The 20,720-nt window shown below is 40.4% G+C and overlaps 1 protein-coding gene across 1 annotated transcript in view; it reads right to left on the reverse strand.

The window, feature by feature from the left end:
* Positions 1 to 791: 791 nt before the first annotated feature.
* The window catches only part of CRADD (CASP2 and RIPK1 domain containing adaptor with death domain), a 331,731-nt gene continuing 311,802 nt past the window's right edge, over positions 792 to 20,720 (reverse strand). Inside the window, exon 3 of the mRNA XM_006898481.1 lies at positions 792 to 1,082. Coding sequence (XP_006898543.1) covers positions 792 to 1,082 — 291 coding nt within the window. The remainder of the gene's footprint in view (positions 1,083 to 20,720) is intronic.

Consider the following 20,720-nt stretch of genomic DNA (forward strand, 5'->3'; position numbering starts at 1 on the left):
ACATTCTCCTGATTGGAGCACATCACATAATAGTAATTAACTTTTTATTAGCTTCATCATTACTAAGGGCAAAGTCCACAGTTTTGTTCCCAGACAACATAAAGGTGAGTGTTTTCTATGTGGCATATCTGCATGCAATTTGAGAATTTTTTTTAAGCCACTATGACTTACCAATGTATTCAAAAGTAACCACAATTAAAAGCTGAACAATTCAATGGGGAGTGGGGTTTTTTTTAAAAAAAATTTGCTTGTTTTTTAGCTTATGTGATTAAAGCTAGCTCAATAAGCAGCCAGAAAGATAAAAAAAATTGAAATATTCAATACACATCAGAACTGACTTATGATGGACTTACTGGAACATAACTGCTTCTGAAAACCTGCTGGATGGTCAGCTCCTTGTCCCTTCCGACTCGATGACACACAGCAACAACAACCACTACCCCACAGTAAGTCTCTTGTAAGGACTATCTTGTTAGTCTCAACAAAAATGAAATCATTTAAAAGAAGAAAATAAAGAAAGGGAACAACAGCAACAAAACCCCAAATACACAATTATAGCAAAGCCATTTTCAAGTAATCTTCAAGCAGTGACTCTTCCAGCCAACACAGGTGAATTACTGAGTGCTCTAGCCTCTCTGGTCATGTCAAGTGGATATTCTGCTGCCCTCTTTTATCTAAAGATCACTGACAAAGGAAAATTAAAGCTGAACAGCACACCTGCCCCAAGTGAATGCGAGTCACATGGTGCGTGTGACTTGGGGAATGCCCCCCTGAGGTAGTAGATGGGGTTGTCATTTCAGCATGTGCTGCAGTAGCGAGAGGTCTCCCTCCACGGCCTCCAGGCCTTGGTGGAGGCTCTGGAAGGTGGCCTGCTTCCCATAGCGCTGCCTCCACCGGACAAAGGCCTCGACGATCTGGGACTGCACGTTGTGTGGGTGGTTGGCCTTGCAGCGGTAGATGTCTGCCTGCGACAATCCCAGCGACAGGACCATGGGCTCCCACTCGGGGCCGAGCTTCTGTGCCAGCTGGTTAATCTGCTGGTCTGACGGGCAGCTGCTGAGGAGGTGCGGGGGGATCAGAGGCTTCTCATTATCTGGGGAGAAAAAAGACAAGATGGGGAAAGATTAAGTGAACACATAAAATACGAGGGTGTGGGTAGAACAAGGCACTATGTTTAAATGATCAACTTTTCCTAGTCTTCGTAGGAAACTGTTCAATGGATTGACCTACATAGGTGATGTCTAAGCATCAGTAAAAATTTATTCTAGAAAATCTGAAAGAAAGCCAGCAAAACGAACTGGAAAGCTCTTTAAAGTATCCCACTAATAGTTTGGTCTAGTTAGTTATAAACTCATTCTCTCATTACAGTTGAGTAGGAACCAACACAAAGCTGCCCTTCTGTTGGGTTTCCAAGGCTGTCAATCACAAGAGAGGAAACTGCTCATTTTCTTGCTTGGAGCCATTTGCTGGTGAATTCTAACTGCTCAAGAGGCCTTCAGATTAGGAGTGCAACTCCCAGCGGGACTGTGTCACCAGAGGTCCTTTCCCTTACATACACACACACTCAGATACATTGTACATATTTTACATATTTACATATTGCTTTACAATGTTGTTATGTGACAGTGAATCGCCTGCGACTCATAGCGACCCTATGTACAACAGCCCTAAACCCTGCTCTATCCTGTGCCAGTCTCACTGTCTCCGACACACCCATCCCCATTACCCTAGTCACTCTATCAATCCACCTCATAGAGGGTCTTCCTCTCTTGCAGTGTCCCTCCACCCTCTCAAGCATGATGTCCCTCTCCAAGGACTGGTCCCTCCTTGCAACATGTGCAAAGTAGGTTAGACGAAGCTTCAGAATCCTTGCCTCCAAGGAACAGCCTGATTTCACCCTCTCTAGGATGAATCTGTCTGTTCTCCTAGCAGTCATGGTATCACCACTGAACGATGCCCACCATTACCCTGTCTTTCCAGAGCCTCACCCTAGCTCTCTGCTCACACTCTCCCCTCCTTGGATCCTCATACATGCTTTACTAGTTATCTTTCTATTTCTACAATAATGTTTTTATGTTGTATTTTTCCTTGTGAGACTGAGTTCACTCAACATAATGCTCTCCTTCCCAAGCTATGAAGAAATTTTCAAAATGATTGCTCCTGAGAACTGTGGAGTATTCCATCATGTGAATGTACCACAATTTCTCAATCCATCTGGTTGTAGTTGGACATTTGGGCTGTTTCCATGTTCTTGCTATGGCGAATAAGACTGCTATAAACATCGCTGTACAAATTTCTGTTTGTGTCTCAGTCCTAAATATCTGGTGTATAATCCTAACAGGAATATCTACGTTCTGTTTTTTGAGGAAAACACTATACTGTCATCCAGAGTGACTGTACCAGTTTACAATCCCACCTACAGTGTATAAGAGTTCCTGTCTCTCCCTATCCTTTTAATGCTTGCTGGCCTGTTAAACTTTGCCACTCTACTGGGGTGAGACAGTATCTCATTGTGGTTTTGATTTGCATCTCTCTTATTGCTAGTGATTTGGGACATTTCTTCATGTATCTGTTGGCCATCTGAATATCTTCTTATACAAAAAGTCTTTCCATGTCTTTTGCCCTTTTTGTAATTGGGTATGACCAAATGTTTTTTTTCCCAGTCAGTAGGATGTTTGCCATTAAACAATTTTAGGTGTATAGCTCAGTGACAAAATTCCATGCATCATGTTGTACAGCCATCACTGCTATCTATTTCTATTTGTCACCCCAAACAGAAACACAGGGTCCCTCCAGCAACAACTCCTCGCTCTCCCTTCCTACAGTACCTGGTAACCACTAGCTATGTCCTGTAAGTGGGATCACACAAGAGTTCTCCTTAATTTCATGGGTCACATTGAATTAGACAATTGTATGATATCTTATGCCAGAAATGAAAAGCTGAGGAAGAATAGTAGAAAAAACACAATTTCAAGATCTGTTCTAAGGTACAACATTATGAAAACCTATTAATGTAACCACTATTTGAATATATGCACCAACAACTAAAGCCAAAGAGGAGGACATTGAGGAATTCTACCAAATTTTGCAGCCCAAAATTGACCAAGCATGCAAAATTTTAACAGGCCAGCAAGTAATAGATGTTGGAGAGGATGTGCCGAGAGAGGAACTCTTATACATTGCTGGTAGGATTGTTAAATGGTGCAACCATTCTGGAAGGCAGTTTGGTGCTTCCTCAAAAAGCTGAACACAGAAATTCTGTATGACCCAGCTATTCCACTACTTGAAATATACCCTGAGAAAATGAAAACTGAGATTCGTACAATGTTCACTGCAGCATTATTCACTGTCGCAAGAATATGGAAACAGCTCAAATGTCTTACCACAAATGAATGGATTGAGAAATTATGGTACATTCACACAATGGAATACTATGCAGCATGCAGGAGCAATAAATTTGTCGATTATTACCTATCTTGGGAGGGATTGGAGAGCATTATGCTGAGTGAACTCAGTCCCACAAGGATAAATATTGTATGAGACCATTATTGTAGAAGGAGTATAAGGATACAGGATAGGTGGGAGAAGCTGGAAGCAGAGGGATGTGGATGTACAAGGGGAAGAGGGTATTAATTATTGGATTGAACAATTTGATGGGGGGGTGAGGGAAATTGAAAGAATTTGTTCAAATTCGTATTCGAATTTTGTAAATAGTGAATGAAAAAAATTGACCAAGCATGCAAACAAGATGCATTAATAAATATTTTTATTTTTTCTTTTTAAATTATTATTCTAATAGTTTATGGGGTTGTACAATTTGATGGGTGGGATAAGGGAAATTGGAAGAATCTGTTCTGGAAAACAATGAATTTGAATTTTGTAAATAAACTAGCATTTATAAATATTGGTGACTAGTCAAGGACTATAGTCTTCAATGTGGATTGAAGCTCAACATCAAGAAGATAAAAATTCTCACCACTGGGCTAATTCACAGCACCCTGATAGATGGAGAAGAGATTGAGGTTGTTAACAATTACAGCTTGCTCAGCTCCACAATCAACACTCTTAACATGAGCAGTCAGGATATCAAAAGATGAATTACATTAAGAAAATCTGTTGTCAGGGACCGCTCTAGAGTGCTGAAAAGCAACAATATCAGAAGAAAGACTAAGGTGCACCTAATTAGGCCATGGTCTTCACATTTACTTGTTATACTTCAGATAGCTGGACAATGACTAAGGATGACAAACGAAGAATCAATCCTTTTGAGTTGTAGTCCTGGAAAAGAGTCTTCAACATATCATGGACTTCCAAGAAAACAAACTGGTCTGTCTTGGAGAGGGTGAAACCAAGTTTCTCCATGGAGGGTAGGATTTCAAAGCTCTGTCTCACATACTTTGGGCATGTGGCCAGAAGAGACGGGTCCTGGAGAAGGACATCATGCTCAGAAGGGCGGAGGGACAATGCTGGAGAAGAAGACCATAGATGAGATTGACTGATACAGTAACTGCGGCAATGGGGGTTGGTGTGTTGGAATTAGTGAGACTGGCTCAGGATAAGGAAGGGTTCAGAGCTGCTGTACATCGGTCACTGAGTTCAGGCAACTTGATGACACATAACAACAACAACAACAATAACAAAAGGCAAAAGTTGGAATCAATGAGGTAGGAATGGTAGTCAGAAAGGTTGGATGTTCTTGATGACAAAAATAAAGATGTACATAGGATGGCTGGATTTTGTGTATTCAGTGATTTTAGTCATTGCAAATGCCTATTTTTATAAACACAAAATGCCTCTTTACAAATGAACCTCACCTGATGGACTGCACAGGAATCAGATTGACTACTCTGTGGAAAAACTTGTTGGAGCAGCTAAATATCAGCAGTTTAAATCAGGCCAGGTGTTGAGTGTGGAACAGATCATCAGTTACTCATTTGCAAGTTAAAACTGAAGCTGAATAAAATGAAAACAAGTCTAGAGCTAAAAAATATGATACCGAGTCTATCCCGCCTGAATTTAAAAATAATCTCCAGAATAGGTTTGTGGCATTGAACACTAATAATATTACAATGGAATGAGGAAAGGGCTGGAGTTGGAGAATAATAAGGGAAGAATTTGCTTGCCCTTTCTACAGTTAAAAGAACTGGGAAAAAATATAAAATTTAAGTCACGAGTTCAAGCAGTACCAAGAGATACCATGGGCAAAAATCTTGAATTATACAGGAAGCATCCAAAGAAGATGAAAGGAATAAACAGATTTACTGTAACAAAAATAAATGGTTGAAACAAAACTATTTGGACCAAGAGGCAGTAGTCAGAAGAGAGCAGGGTAACACTGCATGGTTCAAAATTGGGAAGGGTGTACGCCAGGGATGCATCCTGTCTCCATACCTTTTCAACATGTATGCAGAGCAGATTATCTGGGAGGCTGGGCTCTATGAGGAGAATTGTGGCATCAGGATTGGTGGAAGCTCTATTAACAATCTGCGTTATGCAGACGACACAACCCTGCTTGCTGAAACTGAGGAGGACCTCATGCACTTGCTGCGGAGGGTCAAGGACTGCTGCCTTCAGTATGGACTGAGGCTCAATGTCAAGAAGACAAAGATTCTCACCACTGGACCAATTGGCAGCGTCAGAATGGACGGCGAAGGGATTGAGATTGTTCACAGCTTCAGTTTGCTCAGCTCCACAGTCAAGACTCTTGGCACCAGCAGGCAGGAAATCAATAAGCGTATCACGATGGGAAAGTCTGCTGTTAGGGACCTCTCTAAAGTACTCAAGAGCAACGGTGTCTCTCTGGAGACTAAGGTGCGCCTAATACAGGCCATGGTCTTTGCAATCGCTTGTTATGCATCAGAGTTGGACAATGACTAGGGAGGACAGAAGGAGAGTTGATGCCTGTGAGCTGTGGTGCTGGAGAAGAATACTGAATGTACCATGGACTGCCAGGAAAACAAACAGATTCATCTTGGAGAGGATTAAACCAAACGACTCCTTGGAGGCAAGGATTCTGGGGCTTCGTCTGACATACTTTGGGCATGTTGCCAGGAGGGACGGGTCCTTGGAGAGGGACATCGTGCTTGGGAGGGTGGAGGGACGGCGCAGGAGGGGAAGACCCTCTATGAGATGGACTGATTCGGTGACTGGGGTAATCGAGATGGGTGTGTCAGAGGCAGTGCAGTTGGCTCAGGATAGAGCAGGGTTTAGGGCTGTTGTGCATAGGGTCGCTATGAGTCGCAAATGACTCGACGACACATAACAACAACAACCATATGAACAAGAAGAGTCAATGGTGATGACAGGATAAGTTCAAGTTGCAGTGAAGGCACGGGCAAAAAATGGCTTCAAGAATAGTAGGTATACCAAACAATATGTTTCAATTAAGAGATGCAGCCCTGGATGTGCTCATGAGTCTATGCCAGAAAATTTGGAAGACACTTACTTGGCCAACTGTCTGGAAGAGACCCATCTTTGTTCTCATTCCAAAGTAAGGTGATATAAAAGAATGTGAAAATTTAAAAAAAATATCATTAATATCACATATAACCAAAATATTGGTGAAGATTACCCAGAACCAGCTAGAACAGTACATTGGCAGGGAACTGCCAGAAGCTCAAGCTGGATTTAGAAGAGGCTTTGGCACCAGGGATTTCACTGCTGATGTTAGATGAATTCTGACTGAGAGCAGAGAATACCAGAAGAATGTCTATTTGTGTTTTATTGACTATGTAATGGCATTTCACTGTGCGGATTGTAACAACTTGTGGCTAACACAGAAGGGGAATCCCAGAACACTTAATTATGCCCATGGGAAATCTATACCTAAACCAAGAAGCTGTTTTCCAAACAGAGCACAGCATGGTTTAAAATTAGGAAAGGTATACATCAGGGTTGTATTATTTTCTCTGTATCTTTTCAATCTGTACACTGAATTAGTTGGACTCCATGAAGAAGAATGTGCTATCAGGATAGGAGGAAGACTCATCAAGAAACTGTGTTATGCAGATGAAATAACCTTGCTTGCTGAAAGTGAGGACTTGAAAGTCTTGCTGCAGAAAATCAAAGACTACAGCCTCCATCAAATATGGATTCCATCTCAACATTGTTGTTGTTATGTGCCATCCAGTCGCTTGCGACTCATAGCACCCTATGTACAACAGCCCTTAACTCTGCTTAGAGATAGATCTCAACATTAGGAAGCAAAAATCTTTACCATTGTAAGCAAACAAATATAAAATGAAAACCAAAAAAATCCTTATGATTGGACCAATGGGCAACATAATGATAGACATAGAAAAGGTTTATATTGTCAATGATTTTCTCTTACTTGGAGCTACAATCAGCAACTTGGTACCAGCAGTCAGGAGACCAGGAGGCTTATTGCATTGGGCAAGAATGCTGCCAGAGACTGCTTCAAATTACTGAGGAGCAATAATGTCAGTTTGAAGACTAAGGTGTGCCCGATTCAGCCCTGGTCTTTTCAGTCACTTGCTATACATGTAAAAGCTGGACAATGAATAAGGATGACAGAAGAAAAACTGATAGTTTTGAACTGTGGTATTATAGAGGAGTACGAAATATCCAATGGACTGCCAAAAGAACAAGCAGCTATGTCTTGGAGAAGGTACAGCCAGAGCTCTCCATGGAGGCAAAGATGACAGAGCTTCATCTCACATACTTTGAGCATGTTGCTAGGAGAGGTTATTCCTTGGTGAGGGACATCATGCTTGGAATGGTGGAAGGTCAGTGAAGGAGACAAAGACCCTGAATGAAATGGATTGACATAGTGACAGCAGCCCTGAGCTGAAGTGTGTAAGAGATAATGCTGATGGCACAGGATAGGGCAAGGCTTAGACCTATTGTTCACAGGGTTTCTGTGAGTCATACTCAACTTGATGGCACAAAGTAGATTACATTATCCTGGAGGTCAGTCCACTGAGGGGTCTGGTGTCGAGCAACTGATTAGAACGTTGACATGAGAAGGCTACTAGTTACACAAAAGGGGAACATATTTGGGTTAGAGAAGGTCTTCTAGAGGACAGGTAGCTAAAGCTAAGCTTGAAGAAGGAGCTGAGTGAAGAGTATTCTCAGCGTAGAGGGAACTGGATGTGCAAACACCCAGAGGCAGAGATACGTGGAACATTGAAGAAAGTGATGAGAGTTAACAGTGGCAAGGAGTAGCATTTCAGAGGGGCTTTATTTTAAGGAAGCATCCAAGATGAGGGTGCAAGTTGTTGCTTAGGCCTGGATGAGGAGTGAGGTTTTCATATTTCTGGTTCAAACACTGACACACCGGCACAGTGGACTTCAGTTCCTGTCCATCAGTATTACAGAGATCTGGGACAATCCCACATCACACACAAACCACTCAGCACACTGTTTTGATTCATGAATTTACAAAGAATGCAAAAGACATTAAAACAGCAGATGTTTTCCAGACAACATGCCTTTGGCTACTATATATTTGCCAATATCTTAAGTATGAGCTGCAAAAAATATTATCAGGGACTATTTCTTTTGTTTATCCAAACAGTATCATTTTTAAAATGACTAAAAAGCAATGAGAATAATAATAACTCTACTTGCCAATATTTTAGATTAACAGTAATGATGTTATAGCCCTTATGTTAATAATAATAATAATAATATTATTATTATTATTATTATTTTATGACTTTCATAGACTTATGAGCTCATTAAAAACAATCAAGTAACACAGAAAAGTATAAAAACAAGCTATCCTATATCCCATCATTGTATGTACATTGGTGAACATGATTCTGGACCTCTCTGTGTTCATACTGTTAGAAGAATGGGTAGATAAAAAGAACTATATAAGGATGGGAATTCTTTTTTTTCTAATAAGAACAACTGAATTTTATTTAGATTTAACATAAGAAAAAAAGAAGCAAAAGTGAAAGTAAATTACTTTTAAACCTTCAGTGAAATACTTGAGGAAAACATACAATACTAAAAAAAGAAGACTGAAAATTAAAGGGGTTGTGTTCTCATATTAATGCTCTGTAATTAACAACACATTTTCTTTTGCTTTCTTCCTATATCATTATTTTTTTGTAGCATATTCATTTTCATTGTCAGGATACATACTTATATGCCTTCTGTAACCATAATCCCCACCCCCCAACAGCTGTTTAGTCTTAAAACTACATTATAATGCCTTAAATGCTCACCAGTATTTTTTGATTGTTACTGAGTTTTTCAGCCCTAGCTTTTCTGCTTTGGAGTTTGTTATTTTCATTTGAGCCATTTGGATCAATGGGATCATGCTGTAGTTTTTGTCAAGAAATGCTGATGGTTACTGTATTTCCTAAATTATTTCAAGTAAAGTGTGTCTGCTTATTATAATCACAACTTTATGATACTAATTTTTCATGTATAGTATTTTAATATTTTACATTATGCCTCTGGAAATCCTATAAACTTGGAGAAATGATGAAAGTTATAGGGTCACTATAAGTCATCTACGACTCGACAGCACTTAACAACAACAACAATGTAATTTTAAAATTTAATGTTTATGTTGTAATAATTTTATTTCTTTCACAAGACTGTAGTATTTGTCCATATTTTATGGTAGAAATATTGGTGCGGGGAATTGAGATATCAACTTGATCATTCTTCATATGTGGGATTCTTAAGTCTAAAGTATTACTATATTTTAGATCAGGTATACTTTTGTGATTTTAAATCTGCTTTTTCAGGCATGTAGCATTTTCTTCTGTCCAAAAAATTCCATTCTTTCTTCCTTTCAGAAAAATTTGCCTACCCCTGCTGTTGTTGCGTATCACAGAGGTGAAACCAATCTATAACTGACCCTCAGATGGGTTTTCAGAGGCAGTTAATCACAAGGGAGGAGACTGCCCATCCTTCTCCCACAGAGGAGATGGTGGCCTTGAACTTCGTGCCCTTCGGGATTGCAGTGCGGCTTCTTGCCATTAGGTCAGCAGAACTGTTTTTCAAAATACTGGCTAGCGCTGCCTAACCTCCAAGGCTATCTTTTTCTCTCATATTGTTATAACAGCTCTAGTGGTCTAGTAGCAAGAAGCTTCCCTGCAGTCCCAAAAGGACAGTTTGAGGCCACCAGCTGCTCTGTGGGAGAAGAGTGGACAATCTCCTCCCATGCAATTAAAAGCCTCTGAAGTCCTGCAGAAGGGTCAGCTATGAGACGGTTCCTACTCCACTGTACACAACAACTGTGACTACTGCCTGGGCTCTATCCAATGCCATTTGTTTGATTTTTAGTGATGTCTTTCTGGAGGGTTAGTTTTATTTTCTGATTCATATTAATTTATTAGCCCTATTTCAAGTTTTTCTCCTCAACTTATTTTCTTAGTTCTCCAAAATATCTTTTAAGAACGTCCACCATTTGATTACAATCTATAGAAGAATACCAATCAAACGGGGGGTGGGGTAAGGTAGAACAGAATTAAAAATTCTCATGGACTGCAGACTTTCTGCAGCCATGAAATCTATAAGAAGACACTCCCAAAATTATTTCCCTAAGACAGGCTTTCAGTCTTAAAAAAACAAAACCAACAACAACAACAACAAAAAAAAACAAACCACAAATAAAACCAACCCTTTAAATATTCTTAAAACCAAATAACCAGTTTATCTGCTAAAACAAAGTATTTATCCCTTGAACATTCAGCTCTTTTAAGACCTATGGGATCATACTGACTTTGCAAAGGTATTTGATTATATGGATCATAACAAGTTATGGACAACATTAAGACAAATGGGAATTTCCAAATCCTCAGTTGTGCCCATGCAGAGTCTGCACATGGACCACGGAGCAAGGGGATAGTACATCATAATTTAAGATCATAAAATATGCATGTCATGACTATACCCTTCTACTATAGCTAATCAATTTGTATACTGAGAAAATAATCTGACAACCTAGACTACATAAAGAAGAATGTGGCATCAGAATTGGAGGAAGAGTCTACAACAGCCTGCATTATATGCAGATGACACAGCCTTGCTTGCTGAAAGTGAGGAAGGCTTAAAGCACTTGTTGCAAAAGATCAAATAACAACCTTCAATATGGACTGCATATCAATGCCAAGGAAACAAAAATTCTTGCCAGTGGACCAATAGGCAACATCATGGTAGAGGAAAAAAATACTGAGGCTGTCAATGCTATTGTTTCGACTGGATCCACACCAACATTTGTGGAAACAGCAATCAAGAAAGCACTGGGAAAATGTGCTGTCAGGGACCCCTTTAAAGTGCTAAAGAGCAAGAATGCCACATTAAAGACTAAAGTATGCCCAACCCCAAATTACGTATTTTCAATTGTTTTATATGCATGGGGGGAAAAATGGACAATGAATAAGAAGATCGAAGAATCGATGTCTTTTAATTGTAGTGTTGGCAGAGTATTGAATATACCATAGACTGCTGCTGTTGTTGTTGTTGCTGCTACGTGCCATCAATTCGCTTGTGACTCACAGCAACCATATGTACAACAGCCCTAAACCTTGCTCTGTCCTGTGCCAACCTCACTGTCTCTGACACACCTACTCCCATTATCTCAATCACTGAATCAACCCATCTCGTTGAGGGTCTTTCTCTTTTGCTCTGTCCCTCCACCCTCCCAAACATGATGTCCCTCTCCAAGAACTGGTCCCTCAATGCAACATGCCCAAAGTATATCAGACGAAGCTTCAGAATCCTTGATTCCAAGGAGCAGCTCTGTTTCACCCTCTCCAGGGAAAATCTGTTTGTTCCCCTTGCAGTCCATGGTATATTCAACACTCTTATCCAGCACCAAAGCTCAAAGGCATCAATTCTCTTTCTGTCATCCCTAGACACTGTCCAGCTCTCTGATGCATAGCATGCAATTGCAAAGACTATGGCCTGGATCAGGTGTACCTTAGTCTTCAACCTAACGTCGTTGTTCATCAGTACTCTGGAGAGGTCCCTGACAGCTGACTTTCCCAATGCAATTAGTTTCTTGATTTCCTGGCTGCTGCAACCAAGAGTGTTGACTGTGGAACCAAGCAAACTAAAACTGTTAACTATCTCAAACTCTTCACCATCCATAATGATGCTGCCAATTGGCCCAGTGGTGAGAATCTTTGTTCTTTTGATGTTGAGTTTCAATCCATCTTGAAGGCTATAGTCCTTGGACTACATGGACTACTAGAAGAACAAATAAATCTGTCTTGGAAGAAATTCAACCACGGTGTTCCTTAGACACAAATAGTAAGACACTTCTCACATACTTTAGGTCTGCTGTTAATGGGGCCAGTCCTCAGAAAAGGACATCATGCTCGGAAAGGCGGAGGGTCCATGAATGAAAGGAAACCCTTCAGCTAGTTGGATTGACATGATGACTGTAAGCAAGGGAGGGCTTAATCACAGCAGAGATTGTGAGGCAGCATAGGAACTGCCTGGATTTTGTTCTATTATCCATGGGACTTTTATTAGTTAGAGAGTGTCTGAAAGCCTCTAACTATAACAGCAGTCAAGAAATCAAAAGACAAATTGCATTAGGAAAATCTGCTGTCAGGGACCTCTCCAGAGTACTGAAGAGCAAGGATATCCATCTAGAGACTAATGTCCTCTTGATCCACGCGATGGTCTTCTCAGTTACTTGCTATGCATCAGAGAGCTGGATGATGACGTAGGATGAGAGAAGAAAAATCGATGCCATTGTGATATCACTCAACGTTGTGGTGCTGGAGAAGAGTAAACATTCCATGGACCTCCAAAGAACAAGAGGTCTGTCCTGGGGAGGACAGTCACCTTAGAGGCAAGGATTTTGAATCCCTATCTCACACTTTGGGCATGTTGCTAGGAGAGACCAATTCTTGGAGAATGATATTATACTTGGAATAGTGGAGGGACAGCACAGGTGAGGAAGATCCTGGATGAGATGGATTGACACAGTAACTGGGGTAATGGAAGTAGGTGTTAGAGACAGTGAGATTGGCTCAGGATAGGACAGGGTTCAGAGATACTGTGAAAAGGGTTGCTATGAGCTGCAGTTAACTCGATGGCACATAACAACACCAATACCATATGGGGTTGCACAGAAAACATCAGCTTTAAAGATTAGATAGAAACCTTAGAAGGCAGTGAGTTTGCATTCATGAAAGAGGGACAACTCAGAGGTTGAGGATAATTGCACCTGAAAAATGCCACCAGTGTCATGGAACTGTACATGGAAAACAAAAAAACAAAACAAAACAAAACAAAACTGTTCAATTTGTGTATATTTTGCTGTGTATATTCTCAAATGGAAAATAAAGAAATATTTAATATGGAAGATGGAAGATAATTCTATGCCTTTGAATTGTGGTGTTGTTAAAGAGTCCTGAAAATATTCTGGACTACCAAAAGTACAAACAAATCCATGTTGGAGGAAGTGCCACCAGTGTGCTCGCTGGAGGCACGGAAGATTAAACTATGTCTTACATACTTTGGGCCTGTTGTCAGATGGCATCAATCCTTGGAAAGAGACAGCATGCTTGGAAAAACTGAAGTTCAGTCCAGTGAAGAAGAGGATGATCCTCAAAGAGATGAGTTGACAAGTGACTACAACAATGGCCTTGAGCATCGCATCGATTGTGAGAACAGTGCATGACAGGGGTAAGGTTTTGATGTACTGTTCATAGGGTCGCTATGAGTTGTAGCTGACTCAATATCTAACAGCCACAAGAGTGTTTTACTGTAACAAACACAATTTAAGGGTTTTGCCTTTTACTGAATTCCTCTACAGTCCTTGAATAGAAGAAACAAAATGCTCAACTAATGGAAAGGTCATTGGGTAAAGTTCACTCAGAGTTGCCTCAGAATCAAAGCCTGGTGATCTAGTCCCCAGAAGTCAGACTTGAAAATCATATGGTGCACAGATCTACTCTGGCACACATGGGGTTACCGTGAGTAACAGCTGACTCAGCATCAACTGATTCTTCAGTAGCAAGAAGTGTTTGTGGGGGTGAGTTCTCTGGAGTTGGACCAGCGTGCCAGCAAGTTTATTTTTCGCAAGCTTCCTTTCATCCCTCTCCTGTGGCACTTTCACACAGTTGTCATGACACCGTCACTCCACTTCTGCCTAGCGTGAGCATCTGGGTCTAGAACTTCTGTTTATCCTGTTACGGTGTGTTGATGTATCTTTGACACTCTCTTCACTTCCCATGGAACCAGCTCTCATGGAACCCTCTGAGTTATGATTTGATGTTGCTTTTGCTTTTCATTTATTTTCTACAGTCTGAAGGATTTGCCAGGAAGGAGAGGTGGATCTATTGTTGCTCAGCACCTCAGCCTCTGCCTTGACTCTTGGAGGCCAGTTAATTGTGTTACAGTCCACACTGCATAGTTGGAATACACTGCTCCATACAGCGAATGTCTCCCCCTAATCAGATAGCCCATCCTGGATCACCTTCCTGTCTCTGCCAAAGGTGTGTCTTGACATTTACTGGATTGCCACCTGCTCTGTTTACCAGCTGCTTTTCATAGGAATTATATTAATAAGAAGAACCCTTGGGATTTTTTCACATCACCGTCTTTTCTCAGAACTGTTTCTAAAGAATTAGTGTGAGATATTACTTTCCTAACAATTTTTAAAATTCATGGCATAAACCTGTAATCAGTTTTTTGCTTATTAGCTTGGTTGCTGCTGGTGAATTTAAGCCTAAGTTTGTTTTGAAGTCTAAGTTTTGTTTTGAAGTTTGTCTCTGGTTCAGTTGATTAAGAGTTGGGGAAAGGATGTCCTTGATTCTGCTACATCCTATCATCCTTCTTTCTGAAACTTGGCCCACTTTTAATGTAACATATGTTTTGAGCCAGTTATTTGGAAGTAAAGAGAGGATTTGCTCTCATTATTCCTCATTTTCAGGGACATAGATCCCTCTTGAGTGGTGCCACATAACTGGGAGATGGCCAGCAGTCTGTGGGCATGGACTGGAGCAAAGCTCATTGGCACGTAAATACTAACCCATCAAGAGAAAATCAAGTCCTTCCAATTAGGTATCCTTGCACACGTAAAGATTCAGGAACAGCTGTTTATGTTGCCTGACCTCCATCTGGAGAAGCACCCTCATGGGTACCCTTCAGCTTGTAAATTCTGCTAAATACAAGGTTACTTAAAAATTAGAATCCTAAGGTTTTAGTTCAACTCCCAAGAATATACTACAGAAAATCAGGTTGAGCTTTAAATTAATTCAATACGGCCATATGGTCATGACTTCCCAAAGCCTGATACCAGTACCACTGTGATAGGCAAGATGATATCAAGTAGTGCAGTGGTGAATATTTTGCATCATAATAATGATATATCTATTTTAGTGAGATTAGGAAAAAAATATAGTGTTTTAAACCCATGATTATAATAAAAAGACAAGTGAACAAACCTTAAACTCCCTATCATTGAATCAATTCCAACTCAATGAACCTTCTGTTGTGTTTCCAAGGCAGACAATCTTTTTGGGAGGAGATGGCTCATCTTTCTTATAGGAGTAACCAGTGGACTTGAACGACCAACCTTTTGGTTAGCAGCCCAACACATAAAGCTCTATATTGCTAGGGTTACTTAAGTAAGTAAAAGGTGAGTAAATTAAGGGAAAAACACTAAGTTATTGAGTGGTGCTGTTGTGTATCACAGAGTTGGAACCAATCCATAGCCGACCCTCCAGCAGGTTTTCAGAGGCAGTTAATTGCACAAGAGGAGATTGCCCATCTTTCTTCTGAGGGGTGACCAGTGGCTTCAAACCCCATGCCTTCAGGACTGCAGTGCAGCTTCTTGCCATTAGGCCACCAGAGTTCCCTAAGTTACTAGTACAGTAATAATTAGATATGGCAAAAACTGTGTACGTGGGAAACCAAATGCCTTAACCTCCAGAGCTGCATCACTGGTATTTTGAGCAGGACAGTCTATCGTGCAGCGCTGTCCTCTGTGCATGGTGGGGCCTGCAGCATGGATGCTTGTGTCCTCCCTGGGAATGAATCAGCATTATCCCTGATTATGAACTACTGGACATTGTGGCATAAGAAAGTCTATTCTAATTTTTGAAATTAAGCAGAAATTTAACTCCTTTAGACTTCAGATCCACTAATAATTATAACATAAGGTATAAAGCACAAATTTAGGAAAATGAGAAGTCCTAAAAATGGAACCAATGCATCATGATAGATGATGTAGGTATTAAGAAGCTGAACTCCCAAGTATTGGGTACTAATCCTTGGTATTAGGGCTGCTCTTGGCCATTTTGAATCAGAAAACATGGTCTACTTGGTCAGGAATGATGAACTGAAGAAGAATGACATCACATTCATTATTCAAAGAAGACTTCAAGATGTGCTCTCCAAGTTGTGCCAAGAAATCTGGAGAACAACTACTTGGCCAACTGACTGGAAGAGATCTATATCTGTTCCCATTTCAAAGAAGGGTGACCCAACAGAGTATGGAAACTACAGAACAATATCACTGATTTCACATGTAAGCAAGACTGTACTGAAGACTATCCAAAAACGACTGGAACAGCACATCAGCAGAGAGCTGCCAGAAGTCCAGGCAGGGTTTAGAAGGGGTCGTGGTACTAGGGATATTGTAACTGATGTTAGATGGATCTTAGCTGAAAGCAGGGAATACCAGAAGAATGTCTATCTGTGTTTCATTGATTATGCAAAGGCATTTGACTGTGTGGATCATAACAAACTGTGGCTGACTCTGAAAAGAATGGGAATCCCAGAACATTTAATCATGCTAATGCAAACCCTATACTTGGATGAAGAGGCATTCGTCAGAACAGAGCAGGGTAACACTACATGGTTCAAAATTGGGAAAGGGTATACGCCAGGGATGTGTCCTATATCTATACCTTTTCAACATGTATCCAGAGCAGATTATCCGAGAGGCTGGGCCCTATGAGGAGAATTGTGGCGTCAGGATTGGTGGAAGATCTATTAACAATCTGCGTTATGCAGATGATACAACCCTGCTTGCTGAAACTGAGGAGGACCTCATGCACTTGTTGCAGAGGGTCAAGGACTGCAGCCTTCAGTATGGACTGAGGCTCAATGTCAAGAAGACAAAGATTCTCACCACTGGACCAATTGGTAGCATCAGGATGGATGGCGAAGAGATTGAGATTGTTCACAGCTTCAGTTTGCTCGGCTCCACAGTCAACACTCTTGGCACCAGCAGCCAGGAAATCAAAAAACGTATTGCGATGGGAAAGTCTGCTGTTAGGGACCTCTCTAAAGTACTCAAGAGCAACGGTGTCTCTGGAGACGAAGGTGCATCTGATACAGGCTATGGTCTTTGCAATCACTTGTTATGCATCAGAGAGTTGGACAATGACTAGGGATTATAGAAGGAGAATTGATGCCTTTGAACTGTGGTGCTGGAGAAGAGTATTGAATGTACCGTGGACTGCTAAGAAAACAAACAGATTCATCCTGGAGAAGGTTAAACCGGGCTACTCCTTGGCGGCAAGGATTCTGAGGCTTTATCTGACATACTTTGGACATGTTGTAAGGAGAGACAGTTCCTTGGAAAGGGACATCATGCTTGGGAGGGTGGAGGGGCAGCGCAGGAGGAAAGACTCTCTATAAGGTGGATTGAGTCTGTGACTGGGGTAATTGGTATGGGTGTGTCAGAGGCAATGGGATTGGCACGGGATAGAGCAGGGTTTAGGGCTGTTGTACATAGGGTCGCTATGAGTCGCAAACGACTCAATGGCACATAACGACAACAACTGGTGGCTTAGTGGTAAGAAGCTGCACTGAAGTCCCTAAAGCACATGGTTCAAATCCACCAGCTATTTCATGAGAGAAGGAAGGGCAATCTCCTTTTGTACAATTAACTGCCTCTGAAAATCAGGAGGGTCAGGCATGAGTTGGTTCCAACTCAGCACAAAGTAAAAACAACATTCTGAAGGACAACACTGTCAGAAATGCATAATATTAATATGCATATCAGAAAAACTAGTTAATAAGACTATCATTCAAATTTATATACCAATGGCTAATGTAAAAGGTACCAAAATTCCAGATTTTTGCCAAATTCTGCAATCTGAAATTAATCAAACATGCAAGCAAGATACATTGCTAAGTAATGGTGATTATAATGTGAAACTAGGAAGCAGTGAAGGATTGGTAGTTGGAAAAACAATAAAAGGAGGAAATCATTAGGATAACAGAGTTTAGTGGGGGGTGGCAATGAGGTGGTGGTGGGAGAGAAGGAATCAGAAAGATCCAGTAGGAACCTGAAAAGATGGGGTAGTATAATAGGCATAGAAAAACAGTGATTACGTTTATAAAACCACGTACATGAATGATCATTTGAAACACAATGTGACTATAAGAACGTGTGACATGCAATGGACTCGTATGAAATGATATGCAGTGGATATAAATTTTGTATGCAACCAATATAAAACAAAATATTAAAAAGATGCTGGAGATCACATGATAGAATTTCGGAAAATGAATCAATGACTTATTCCCTGAGAAGAGCCTCCATCAATAACAGCAATGGCAGCTATTCATGTGGCTCTCAATGGGTGAAATGCAAAGGCACAAAATCACCTGCATCTGTGGAAAGAGACAATGGGAAGCAGAGTTCTTCAATCAGAACAAGGCTAGGAGCTGACTACATTCATCTGCCTGCCAGCTGAAGGTGAAAAGAAAAATTAAATCCATGAGAGTCAGAGCACAACCTTGAATGTATGCTACCTCAATTTAGAAACCATTTAAAGACTAGATGTGATGCACTGAATACCAGTGAAGATCAAATGAGTTATGGAATGGCATTATACATGAAGAACAGACATAAAAAGCTAAGAAAAGATTGACACACAGACTCAATCTTGGTGAGTTAATAAGTAAGAGAAGGGAGCAAAAGTTAATCAAAGAGAAGTTAGATGAAGGAAAGGCAATCTACAAAAAAGGTCTGAGTAGACATTAATTATATTAATTTAAATTGATGATATAAAATAACGTTTCTATGAATGCCTGAATGAAAACTCAATGTTTTGTAACCTTTCACTCAAATTATAATTTTTTCAAGGAAAGAAAGTAAAAAGTCATTTAAAAGATTATAGTTGTTGTTATGTGCCGTTGAGTCGCCTGCGACACATAGTGTCCCAATGTGCAACAGCCCTAAACCCTGCTCTGTCCTGCGTCAGTCTCACTGTCTCTGACACACCCACCTCCATTACCCCAGTGACTGAATCAATCCACCTCAGAAGGTCTTTCTCTCCTGTGTTGTCCTTCCACCCTCTCAAGCATGACGCCCATCTTCAAGGACTGGTCCCTCCTTCCAACATGTCCAAAGTATGTTAGATGGAGCTTCAGAATCCTTGCCTCTAAGGAGCAGCCTGGTTTCACCCTCTCCAGGTTGAACCTGTTTGTTTTCTTAGCAGTCCATAGTACCTTCAATACTCTTCTCGAGCACCACAGATCAAAGACATCAATTATTCTATCATCCTAGTCATTGTCCAGCTCTCTGATGCATAGCAAGTAATTGCAAAGACCATGACCTGTATCAGGCACATGATAAGAAAGGGGGAAAAAAAGATCAAACAATGTCAGAGAAGACTCTGAAAGTTGTTCTTGAATGTAGAAGTAGCTAAAGTGATTGGGAGAATTCATTTATCAACTCAATTTATTACACACTGGGTCATCAGGGCTCCTCAATGCAATAAAGTAAATATTTTTAAATTGTGATTTTTAATGAAAGTTTACAGCAAGATTGGCTTTTCACTCATTCACTGTGGTGTATTCTTCTTCCTTCCTCTCCTCCATTTATTTTGTAATGAACTTCTTGTTCCAGATTGTTAAATGTCATACATACAACGTCCACTCATACATCCCTTTCAATCCTTTCTTTCTTCTCTTCCAGTGCAGTGTTCATTACTGATCCACTCTTCCCCTGTTCTCTCTTCCATCCCTGGGTCAAACTCATTTTACAACAGTGATCTTATGCAGTAATGGTCCTTTTGTGACTGAGCTATTTCACTCAGCATAATTTCTTCCAGACTGCTCAACATTGTATAGTGTTTCACAAGCCCGTTGTTTTTAAGTATTGGATAATATTCTATTGTGTGAATGTTCAAACACTCACACATGTCTTATCTATACATTTGTTTGTTGATGGCTTCACTGTTGTGGACAACACTACAATGAACATGCTTGGGGGGAAAGGTGGGAAGTCTCTTTCTGTTAAGAGGCACAGCTTTGGAAATCCAAGGAAGGGTCACAATGAGTAGAAACCAACTAAGAGCAGTGAATTGATCCTCTCCTGATCTGCTTGAAATCTTTATATCTGAGCATTTGGTAATGTAGTAAAATCTCCCATAACTGTTTTCTGTTGATTTGTCTGTATCTAAACGTTGAAACAAATTAAGTGAATGGAAAAACTTATGAATTGAAAGAGCAGAATTAAAGAATTAAAAGGCAAGTTCAAGGAGACAAAGTCTTATAATTAAATGTGCAATGACCCAGAATTAGAGAATAAAAAGGAAGAACATGTTCAGCGTATCTCAAGCAGAAAGAACTGAAGAAAAAGGTAAACTTTAAGTGGAAATGTAGAGGGATTCTGCAGGTAAACTATTGAATGACTTAGTAACTATCAAAAGAAGATTGAAGAAATTAATTCAGATTGCTTGTATAAAAAATTAGTGACCAAGTGGGATTCATAACAGGTATGCAAGGATGGTTCAACATAAGGAAAACAATCA

The sequence above is a fragment of the Elephantulus edwardii genome, unplaced genomic scaffold (genome assembly GCF_000299155.1).
Source record: "Elephantulus edwardii isolate Elephantulus edwardi_28Jun2011 unplaced genomic scaffold, EleEdw1.0 scaffold00231, whole genome shotgun sequence".
NCBI lineage: Eukaryota > Metazoa > Chordata > Mammalia > Macroscelidea > Macroscelididae > Elephantulus > Elephantulus edwardii.